The sequence below is a fragment of the Pseudophryne corroboree genome, chromosome 3 (genome assembly GCF_028390025.1).
Source record: "Pseudophryne corroboree isolate aPseCor3 chromosome 3, aPseCor3.hap2, whole genome shotgun sequence".
Classification (NCBI taxonomy): domain Eukaryota; kingdom Metazoa; phylum Chordata; class Amphibia; order Anura; family Myobatrachidae; genus Pseudophryne; species Pseudophryne corroboree.
This window is the reverse complement of record NC_086446.1, coordinates 698,919,033-698,931,393: the sequence shown is the minus strand read 5'-3', so window position 1 is coordinate 698,931,393 and position 12,361 is coordinate 698,919,033. Positions and strand designations below refer to the sequence as shown.

Genomic DNA, 12,361 nt, shown 5'->3' with positions numbered 1-12,361 from the left:
CCCCTCTACTTTAAAACCCCCTATCACCGTGTGTCAAGCAGGGGAGAGTCCGGGGAGCTTCCTCTCAGCGGTGCTGTGTAGACAAAATGGCGCTGGTGAGTGCTGAGGGAGAAGCCCCGCCCCCTCAGCGGAGGGCTTCTATCCCGCTCAAACTTTAAAAAAATGGCGGGGGCTCTTTTATATACATGTTCAGTGCCCACCTGTACATGTATATACACTTTTGCCATAGGAGGTGTTTTATTGCTGCCAAGGGCGCCCCCCCCCCCGCACCCTTACAGTGACCGGAGTGTGTGAGGTGTAGCGGAGCAATGACGCACAGCTGCAGTGCTGTGCGTTACCTCTGTGAAGCACCGAAGGATTCTGCCGCCTGAGACGTCTTCCGTCTTCGTTTCTTCTGGCACTGTGAGGAGAACGGCGACGCGGCTCTGGGGTGAACGCCCAGGACGAACCTGTGATCATTCCCTCTGGAGCTAATGGTGTCCAATAGCCGATTAAGTAGAGCCTAACATTTAAGTAGGTCTGCTCCTCTCCTCAGTCCCTCGATGCAGGGAGCCTGTTGCCAGCAGTGCTCCCTGAAAAAGAGAAAAAAATCCTAACAAAAATGCTTTCTAAGCAGGAAACTCAGGAGAGCTCCCTGCAGTGCACCCATTCTCCTCTGGGCACAGTCGAAAACTGAGGTCTGGAGGAGGGGCATAGAGGGAGGAGCCAGTGCACACCCAGAATCCTAAAGTCTTTCTTAAAGTGCCCTATCTCCTGCGGAGCCCATCTATTCCCCATGGTCCTTACGGAGTCCCCAGCATCCTCTAGGACGTTAGAGAAATAGAATTTTAATACCTACCGGTAAATCCTTTTCTCCTAGTCCATTGAGGATGCTGGGGACTCCAAAAGGACCATGGGGTATAAACGGGATCCACAGGAGACATGGGCACACTAAAAAGACTGACTGGATGTGAACTGGCTCCTCCCTCTATGCCCTTCCTCCAGACCTTAGTTATAGGAACATTTCGAGGAAAGGATTTTTGTTAAACTAAGGGCGAGAGACATACCAGCTCACACCACAAACACACCGTACAACTGGATCAGCAGGAATACCAGATAACAGTATGAACTAACAGCAACAAGCTGAATATAACGGATACACAAAACTCGTGTAACCGAAAACCGTATCAATACAACTGCAAGGAACAGTCCGCACTGGGATGGGCGCCCAGCATCCTCTACGGACTAGGAGAAAAGGATTTACAGGTAGGTATTAAAATCCTATTTTCTCTTACGTCCTAGAGGATGCTGGGGATTCCAAAAGGACCATGGAGTCTATACCAAAGCTCCAGACCAGGCGGGAGAGTGCAGACGACTCTGCAGCACCGATTGAGCAAACATGAGGTCCTCCTCAGCCAGGGTATCAAACTTATAGAACTTAGCAAAAGTGTTTGAACCCGACCACGTAGCTGCTAGGCAAAGTTGAAGTGCCGAGACCCCTCGGGTAGCCGCCCAAGAGCCCACCTTCCTGGTAGAATGGGCCTTTACTGACTTCGGCAACGGCAGCCCAGCCGAAGAATGAGCGTGCTGAATCGTATTACAAATCCAGCGTGCAACAGTCTGCTTGGAAGCAGGATTTCCAATCTTGTTGGAAGCATACAGGACAAACAGTGCCTCCGTTTTCCTAACAAGAGCCGTTCTGGCGACATAAATTTTCAAAGCTCTTACGACATCAAGAGATTTTGGGACTGCCACAGCATCCGTAGCCACAGGTACCACAATGGGTTGATTTATGTGAAACGAAGAAACCACCTTCGGCAGAAATTGTTGACAAGTCCTTAATTCCGCTCTATCCACATAAAAAAAAATCAAATATGGGCTCGTGAGACAAAGCTGCCAATTCAGACACTCGCCAGGCAGACGCCAAAGCCAAAAGCATGACCACTTTCCAAGTGAGAAACTTTAACTCAACCTTACGCAAAGGTTCAAACCAGTGAGACATAAGTAACTAACACCACTTCAAGATCCCACGGTGCCACAAATGGAGGATGGATATGCAGCACTCCCTTCATGAAAGTCTGAACCTCAGGAAGGACGGTCAATTCCTTTTGAAAGAAAATAGATAAAGCTGAAATCTGCACTTTGATGGAACCCAATTTCAGGCCTGCATCCACGCCTGCCTGCAAAAAGTGGAAGTACCGACCCAAGTGAAACTCCTCCGCAGGAGCTGCTTTGGTTTCACACCACGACACATACTTTCTCCAATACGGTGATAATGTTTTGCCGTGACCTCCTTTCTAGCCTTAAGGAGAGTGGGGATGACCTCCCCGGGAATACCTTTCCAAGCTAGGATTTAGCGTTCAACCTCCACGCGGCCAAACGCAGCCACGTAAGTCCGGAAACACGCAGGGACCCTGCAGTAACAGGTCCTCCCTTAGAGGAAGCGGCCAAGGATCTTCTACTAATAATTCCTGAAGATCCGGATACCAGGCCCTCCGTGGCCAATCTGGAACGACGAGTATTGCCTGAACCCTTGTTCGTCTTATGATCCTCAACACCTTTGGAATGAGAGGACGCGGAGGGAACACATACACAGACTGAAACACCCACGGAGTTACCAGGGCATCCACTGCACTGGCTTGGGGTTCCCTCGACCTGGAACAATACTTCGGAAGCTTCTTGTTGAAGCGAGACGCCATCAGGTCTATTTGAGGAATTCCCCAACACCTTGTCACTTCTGCAAATACCTCTTGATGAAGAGCCCACTCTCCTGGATGGAGATCGTGTCTGCTGAGGAAGTCTGCTTCCCAGTTGTCCCCCCCCCGGGAGGAAGACTGCTGACAAAGCGCTCACATGCTGTTCCGCCCAGCGGAGAATTCTTGTGGCCTCCGCCATTGCCGCCCTGCTCCTTGTTCCGCCTTGGCGGTTTACGTACGCCACCGCTATTGTGTTGTCCGACTGGATCAGGACAGGGAGACCCTGAAGAAGGTTCTTCGCTTGCAGGAGGCCGTTGTAAATGGCTCTTAACTCGAGACCATTTATGTGGAGACAAGATTCCTGGCTTGACCATTTTCCCTGGAAACTTCTTCCTTGTGTGACTGCGCCACAGCCTCGGAGACTTGCATCTGTGGTCAGCAGGACCCAGTCCTGGATTCCGAATCGGCGTCCCTCTAGAAGGTGAGAACCTTGCAGCCACCACAGGAGAGAAATCCTGGCCCTGGAAGATAGACTTATTTTCCGGTGCAGGTGAGACCCGGACCATTTGTTCAGCAGATCCCACTGAAACACCCGGGCATGAAACCTGCCAAACGGAATGGCTTCGTAAGCCGCAACCATCTTCCCTAGCACTTGAGTGCATTGATGAATCTAAGAGAAAATAGGTTGACAATTCTTAGCGCTCTTTACAAACAGAAGGTGACAGCCTTCAAATGACAAATAAAGAATACCACCGTTCTTTCAAATACAAACTTTCCAAAGACACAATATGTCAAATGAAAAAATGGCGCTCCTTTCTGTTCGTATTGTTCCTCAAAAAGAAAGAAATAAATATATCATAGTGTAGTATGTTAATGACATTTCCACTTTTTGTGTCAAAAAAAGGGGAATTTTATTTGAAGTCGGGGGTGAGTGATAGCGAATCCGTTATACCCGTGTGGATCACCTTATGGTAATACAATTACCTTTATATACACCTCAAACAAATGAGGTATATGCGTATAGGTATTATACCCGGCAGAGTCGGGAACACTTCAATTTCTTAAAAACAGATTACTCAAGGATAAATAGGTATGTTGATCCCCTTTAGGTAGTCTAATTACCTTTATATACCCCTCAAAATAATGAGGTGTATACGTGTCACTTATTGGCCCAGCAGAAGCAGATCATACAGGTTATTTGAAGTCGGGGGTGAGTGATAGCAAATCCGTTATACCCGTGTGGATCACCTTATGGTAATACAATTACCTTTATATACACCTCAAACCAATGAGGTATATACGTGTAGGTTTTATACTGGGCCAATAAGTGACACGTATACACCTCATTATTTTGAGGGGTATATAAAGGTAATTAGACTACCTAAAGGGGATCAACATACCTATTTATCCTTGAGTAATCTGTTTTTAAGAAATTGAAGTGTTCCCGACTCTGCCGGGTATAATACCTATACGTATATACCTCATTTGTTTGAGGTGTATATAAAAGGTAATTGTATTACCATAAGGTGATCCACACGGGTATAACGGATTCGCTATCACTCACCCCCGACTTCAAATAAAATTCCCCTTTTTTTGACACAAAAAGTGGAAATGTCATTAACATACTACACTATGGTATATTTATTTATTTCTTTTTGAGGAACAATACGAACAGAAAGGAGCGCCATTTTTTCATTTGACATATTGCATTGATGAATCGACACTCCAGAGCTTTGTCCGCCGGAAGAAACACTCTGTAGCTCCGTGTCTAGGGTCATGCCCAGGAAGGGCAGCAGAGTTGTCGGGATCAACTGAGACTTTAGCAAATTTAGAATCCAACCGTGATGTCGCAGAACCGACAGGGAGAGTTCCCCATTTCTTAGCAACCGTTTCTTTGATCTCGCCTTTATCAGGAGATCGTCCAAGTACGGGATAATTGTGACCCCTTGCTTGCGAAGGAGTACCATCATTTCCGCCATTACCTTTGTGAAAACCCTCGGGGCCGTGGAAAGCCCAAACGGCAACGTCTGAAATTGGTAATGACAATCCGGCACCGCAAATCTTAGGAAGACCTGATGAGGATATATCGCGACGTGTAAGTAGGCATCCTTTGTGTCGACTGACGCCATAAAATCCCCCCCTTCTAGGCTGGAGATCACAGCTCAAAGAGATTACATCTTGAACTTGAACTTTTTCAAGTATGGATTGAGGGATTTTAGATTCAGAATCAGTCTGACCGAGCCGTCCGGCTTCGGCACGACAAAGAGGCTCGAATAGAACCCTTCCCCCCGTTGGGACGGGGGAACGGGCACAATGACCCTCTGTTGACAGAGCTTTTGTATCGCAGCATTTACTACTACCCTTTCTGGAAGCGAAACTGGCAAGGCCGATTTGAAAAAGCGGTGCGGGGCCATCTCCTGAAACTCCAGTTTGTGTCCTTGGGACACTATGTCTAAGACCCAAGGATCCAGGGACGATTGAAACCAGACCTGACTGAAGAATCGGAGACGGCCCCCCACCGGCACGGACTCCCGCAGGGGAGCCCCAGCGTCATGCGGTGGACTTGGTAGAGGCGGGGGGAGGACTTTTGGTCCTGGGTGCCAGACACGGCAGGAGACCTCTTTCCCCTTCCTCTACCCTTTGAAGCGAGGAAGGACGAGCCCTTTCCTTTCCATAGCTTTCTTGGAGTCGGCATCAGCATTCCATTGATGAATCCACACCGCCCTCCTGGCCGAGACCGCCATGGCATTGGCTCTTGATCCCAAGAGGCCAATATCCCTCGCCGCATCCTTTAGGTAATCTGCAGCGTCCTTGATATAACCAAGCGTCAAAAGAACGTTATCCTTATCAAGGGTATCCATATCAGAAGCTAAATTATCAGCCCACTTAGCAGTAGCAGTACTCACCCACGCCGACGCCACAGCAGGTCTGAGTAATGCACCAGTAGTAACGAAAATGGCCTTCGATGTCGTCTCCTGCTTGCGATCCGCCGGATCTTTGAGGGCAGCCGTGTCAGGAGACGGAAGCGCCACCTTCTTGGACAATCGGGATAGAGCCTTGTCCACATTGGGAGACTACTCCCATTTTTCCCTGTCGTCAGAGGGGAAAGGATATGCCATAAAAATTCTCTTGGGAATCTGCCACCTTTTGTCAGGCGACTCCCAAGGCTTTTCACAAAGAGTGTTCAGTTCATGAGAGGGGGGAACTTCACCTCAGGTTTTTTCCCTTTAAATAAACAAACCCGTGTCTCTGGAACAGGGGCCTCTTCAGAAATATGCAAAACATCTTTAATAGCCACAATCATGTACTGAATACTCTTAACTACCGTTGGATGTAAAGTAGCCTCATTGAAATCGACACTGGAATCAGAGTCTGTGTCGGTATCTGTATCTGCCATCTGGGTAAATAAACGTTTTTGTAACCCTGAGGTGGTCTGTACCTGAGACAAAGCGTCCTCTATAGATTTCCTCCATGTCTGTGTCTGAGAATCAGATTTATCCAACCTCTTAGACAATAATGCCACATTTGTATTCAGTGTACTCAACACATTCACCCAATCAGCAGTCGGCTTTGCCGACAGTCATTCCCAAATCTTTCTGCGCCCCCTGTAACTTCCTCCTCAGCCATGTCGACACACAGTACCGACACACCCACACCGGCCAAAGCAAAGGGGACAGACCCACAGGGAAGCCTGTAGAGAACACAGAGGGAGTATGCCAGCTCACACCCCAGCGCCCATATACTACAAAATAAATAATATGTTGCTGGTGCTGTAAATATAACACAAAGCACCAAATTGTCTGTGCCCCCCCCCCCGTTTTGCTCCCTTATTACTTGGAAGGAGCTTGGAGGTCCGGGCCAGCGTCTCTGCAGCGGCTATGGAGAGATAAAATGGCGCTGGAGAGCTGTGCAGCTAAGCCCCGCCCTTCCCGGCGCGCTGTAGTCCCGCTCAAATTTGAAAATATTTATACTGGCAGGGGTATCGTATACGGTGCCCGGGCACCGAATATGCCTCTTACCAGTGGAAAAGACACTCCGTAACTGCTGCCCAGGGCGCTCCCCCCCAGCGCCCTGCACCCTGTGAGTGCCGTTGGTGTGTGTGTGGGAGCATGGAGCGCAGCGCTGTACCTCAGTTACTGAAGTCTTCTGTTCTTCTAATACTCACCCGACTTCTTTCTTCTGGCTTCTGTGAGGGGGGTGATGGCGCGGCTCCGGGAACAAGCAGCTAGGCGCACCAAGTGATCGAACCCTCTGGAGCTAATGGTGTCCAGTAGCCTAAGAAGCAGAGCCCTTGAACTAAGAAGTAGGTCTGACTTCTCTCCCCTCAGTCCCACGATGCAGGGAGCCTATAGCCAGCAGGTCTCCCTGAAAATAAAAAACCTAACAAAAGTCTTTCCAGAGACAGTGCTGCAGCCCTTGAAGTCTTCACTTTTCTTCTCAAAAAAGCTCTTCATAGGGCTGCCCAGAGCAGCCCCTCTGTTATGTGCCTGCTATCTGCAGCACCAACTACAAAACTGAGCTCCAGTGCAGGGAGGCGGGGTTATAGAGGAGGCAGTGCTATGCATCTAGGGAACATTCAAAGCTTTTGAGCCTGTTGGTGCCTCGGATCAAGATCCTACTCTACACCCCTATGTCTTTCCTTGTGGAGCCCAGTGTACCCCGCAGCAGAGAAAGGGGACGTGGGCGGCCGGCGGCATGCCCAGCACCTACGGAGCTGCTGGGCTTCCCCCAAGTGATCTCTCCGCGTGAATGGATGCCACACGCATGCGAGCGGCATCTTTACACAGTGAGGGCAGGAAGCGGGCGGCTGTTTCAGCAGGGTACCACAGAAAGGGCAGGGCGGGTTTTCCCCTTAAAAAAAAAAAAAAATCCAAAAAACAAAACAAAAAACAATTCGGGCAGGCTGAAACTGCCTAGTGTGAACATTGCATCTACATACCATGCAGGGCACTTAGGGGCCCATTTATCAACGAGTTTTAGCAATTTAAAACTAGCTTCATATGATAAATGGTTCTCCATCCAATCAGCTACTATCATATGTTTGAAAAATGATTGTTGGAAGCGGATTGGCTGGAGAACCATATATCATACACAAGTTTTACCTTAAAATCATTGCTAAATTAACTCCATCATTTACATGATGCAACAAGTTACTGAACACATTTAAAGTCGTTTATCTAGGTAACCAGGACGAATTTTAATGATCTGCAGATGCAGTTTTGAAATCACACTGGCACTTATTAAATTAATGTAAATCGATAAACTCCAGAATTTCTACCAGTAAGCACTTCACATACCTGCATCGTACAACCACCTGGATATTCTTCCCCTTTTCTTCTTTCTTGCTCAACATGACTGAAGGTTGGAAAGACATTACTATGCAGATGTAACCTAAAGAGGCATAAAATAGTGTAAACCCACACAGCTATGTATATGCAGGTCATGTTCCACAATTATAAATCTGTTCCAATCCAGTCTGTTTACAGAGAACACTATATGCACTTAATCAACATGTATCAGCATGATAGAATGGAAAAACCCTCAGGACGAAACAGTTAAAGCAACTCAGGCGACAGCTGAATTATGTCGCTTACAACATTTGAATATTTTTAAAATGCTCCAATCCAAGACGATTGTCACACAGGCACAGTACAGCATTATTGTAGGCACATCACTCTCTGCTTGTGGCCAACAATGGCCCTCATTCCGAGTTGTTCGCTCGCAAGCTGCTTTTAGCAGCATTGCACACGCTAAGCCGCCGCCTACTGGGAGTGAATCTTAGCTTATCAAAATTGCGAACGAAAGATTCTCAAAATTGCGAATAGAAATTTCTTAGCAGTTTCTGAGTAGCTCGACACTTACTCTGCCACTGCGAACAGTTCAGTCAGTTTCGTTCCTGGTTTGACATCACAAACACACCCAGCGTTCGCCCAGGCACTCCCCCGTTTCTCCAGCCACTCCCGCGTTTTTCCCAGAAACGGTAGCGTTTTTTCACACTCTCCCATAAAACGGCCACTTTCCGCCCAGAAACACCCACTTCCTATCACACTCCGATCACCAGAACGAAGAAAAAACCTCGTAATGCCGTGAGTAAAATACCAAACTTCTTAGCAAATTTACTTGGTGCAGGCGCAGTGCGAACATTGCGCATGCGCAATTAGCAGAAAATCGCTGCGATGCGAAGAAAATTAACGAGCGAACAACTCGGAATGAGGGCCAATGTTACTACAGTGCCTGCTGAAAACTGCAGGCTCCCAATACTGGGGACTTGTGCTCAGAATGTCTAACCAGCAGTTTCTGGAGTGTCACACCTGTTATTTCCTCCCAGACAGCCAAAGAAAAGACTGCATAAGAATGGAATGGGCTGGATTACAAATTAACAGCAGGGATCTGACAAACAGATCCCTTAGTAAGGAAAAAAAAAAAATCCAAACTCAAAATTATATTATTCACTCTGGTAATTACTCTATTTACTGTAAGAAGTCTTTCTACCTAAACTAGGGAATATAAATATCCCATCATACTACTACTCTCTACACAATATATCAGATATTTGTTTGCACTTATACTGTTACATTTCACTTTTTTGTATATAAATAAGATGTGTTCAGTTAGAAATAAAACACACACACACTATTTCAATATTATTGATCTGAATGCCTATTTTTCAGAATTAGTAATAATGGCTAGCTTAATTCAGCAAATTACAATAAATTTCAGCTAATGGGGTGTATTCAATAGATGTCAGATCCTTTCCGACGGAAAGGATCAGACATCTCAGTATTAGATGAGCAATGCCAATCTGACTTTTTTAAAAGTTGGATTGACATTGTCAGAAACGGGGCTAAAACCCATCGGATTTTAGCTGCGAATCCAACTAAACACGTGGATCTGCGGCTAATCCGCCGATCCACGTGTTTTCTGACTTGTCCGAAAAACGGAGGGACGATTGAGTAGATCGGAAACACCTTCAGACCTAAAAAAAAGTCGGAAAATGCAGTCTTTCCGACAAGACGGCAGTTTCAGACAAGCATTGAATACTGCCCTATGTCTTTATCCCCCTACCCTCATTTTACTATAGTTGGTGTTTATTTGTATAATTTTGAACAGATAGCAAAAAGTAATTTTTTTATATATATCTAGCGTTTACTAGAGTATACAGTTTCAGCTCTTGGAGTACTAAAAATAAGAATTTACTTACCGATAATTCTATTTCTCATAGTCCGTAGTGGATGCTGGGAACTCCGTAAGGACCATGGGGAATAGCGGCTCCGCAGGAGACTGGGCACAAAAGTAAAGCTTTAGGACTACCTGGTGTGCACTGGCTCCTCCCCCTATGACCCTCCTCCAAGCCTCAGTTAGGATACTGTGCCCGGACGAGCGTACACAATAAGGAAGGATTTATGAATCCCGGGTAAGACTCATACCAGCCACACCGATCACACCGTACAACCTGTGATCTGAATCCAGTTAACAGCATGATAACAGAGGAGCCTCTGGAAAGATGGCTCACAACCACAATAACCCGATTTTTGTAACAATAACTATGTACAAGTATTGCAGACAATCCGCACTTGGGATGGGCGCCCAGCATCCACTACGGACTATGAGAAATAGAATTATCGGTAAGTAAATTCTTATTTTCTCTGACGTCCTAGTGGATGCTGGGAACTCCGTAAGGACCATGGGGATTATACCAAAGCTCCCAAACGGGCGGGAGTGCGCGGATGACTCTGCAGCACCGAATGAGAGAACTCCAGGTCCTCCTCAGCCTGGGTATCAAATTTGTAGAATTTAGCAAACGTGTTTGCCCCTGACCAAGTAGCTGCTCGGCAAAGTTGTAAAGCCGAGACCCCTCGGGCAGCCGCCCAAGATGAGCCCCTTTCCGTGTGGAATGGGCTTTTACAGATTTTGGCTGTGGCAGGCCTGCCACAGAATGTGCAAGCTGAATTGTGCTACAAATCCAACGAGCAATAGTCTGCTTAGAAGCAGGAGCACCCAGCTTGTTGGGTGCATACAGGATAAACAGCGAGTCAGATTTTCTGACTCCAGCCGTCCTGGAAACATATTTTCAGGGCCCTGACTACGTCCAGCAACTTGGAGTCCTCCAAGTCCCTAGTAGCCGCAGGTACCACAATAGGCTGGTTCACGTGAAACGCTGAAAACACCTTAGGGAGAAATTGAGGATGAGTCCTCAATTCCGCCCTGTCTGGAAGATCAGATAAGGGCCTTTACAGGATAAAGCCCCCAATTCTGACACGCGCCTGGCCGAGGCCAGGGCCAACAACATGACCACTTTCCATGTGAGATATTTTAACTCCACAGACTCAAGTGGTTCAAACCAATGTGACTTTAGGAACCCCAAAACTACATTGAGATCCCAAGGTGCCACTGGAGGCACAAAAGGAGGCTGTATATGCAGTACCCCTTTTACAAAACGTCTGAACTTCAGGAACTGAAGTTAGTTCTTTCTGGAAGAAAATTGACAGGGCCGAAATTTGAACCTTAATGGACCCCAATTTTAGGCACATAGACACTCCTGTTTACAGGAAATGCAGGAATCGACCTAGTTGAAAATTCCTCCATCGGGGCCTTACTGGCCTCGCACCCAGCAACATATTTTCGCCAAATGCGGTGACAATGCTTTGCGGTTACATCCTTCCTGGCTTGATCAGGGTAGGGAAGACTTCATCCGGAATGCATTTTTCCTTCAGGATCCGGCGTTCAACCGCCCTGCCGTTAAACGCAGCCGCGGTAAGTCTCGGAATAGACAGGGTCCTTGCTGGAGCAGGTCCCTTCTTAGAGGTAGAGGCCACGGGTCCTCCGTGAGTATCTCTTGAAGTTCCGGGTACCAAGTCCTTCTTGGCCAATCCGGAGCCACGAGTATAGTTCTTACTCCCCTCCGTCTTATAATTCTCAGTACTTTTGGTATGAGGGGAAGAGGGAACACATACACTGACTGGTACACCCACGGTGTTACCAGAGCGTCCACAGCTATTGCCTGAGGGTCCCTTGACCTGGCGCAATACCTGTCCAATTTTTTGTTTAGGCGGGACGCCATCATGTCCACCTTTGGTTTTTCCCAATGGTTTACAATCATGTGGAAGACTTCTGGGTGAAGTCCCCACTCTCCCGGGTGGAGGCCGTGCCTGCTGAGGAAGTCTGCTTCCCAGTTGTCCACTCCCGGAATGAATACTGCTGACAGTGCTATCCCATGATTTTCCGCCCAGCGAAGAATCCTTGCAGCTTCTGCCATTGACTGCTTCTTGTGCCACCCTGTCTGTTTACATGGGTGACTGCCGTGATGTTGTCCGACTGGATCAACACCGGCAGACCTTGAAGCAGAGGTCTTGCTAAGCTGAGAGCATTGTAAATGGCCCTTAGCTCCAGGATATTTATGTGAAATGATGTCTCCAGGCTTGACCATAAGCCCTGGAAATTTTTTCCCTGTGTGACTGCTCCCCAGCCTCGCAGGCTGGCATCCGTGGTCACCAGGACCCAGTCCTGAATGCCGACTCTGCGGCCCTCTAGAAAAAATAAGAATTTACTTACCGATAATTCTATTTCTCGGAGTCCGTAGTGGATGCTGGGGTTCCTGAAAGGACCATGGGGAATAGCGGCTCCGCAGGAGACAGGGCACAAAAGTAAAGCTTTTACAGGTCAGGTGGTGTGTACTGGCTCCTCCC

General features: G+C 47.5%; 1 protein-coding gene across 3 annotated transcripts in view; it reads right to left on the bottom strand.

Annotated features, from left to right (window-relative positions):
* The window catches only part of KIF11 (kinesin family member 11), a 143,843-nt gene that overhangs the window by 81,631 nt on the left and 49,851 nt on the right, over positions 1-12,361 (bottom strand). For all 3 annotated transcript variants that reach the window (XM_063962050.1, XM_063962049.1, XM_063962048.1), the window contains exon 2: positions 7,973-8,066. In XM_063962050.1, the coding sequence (XP_063818120.1) occupies positions 7,973-8,049 (77 nt within the window). In that variant the 5' untranslated portion in view covers positions 8,050-8,066. The remainder of the gene's footprint in view (positions 1-7,972; positions 8,067-12,361) is intronic.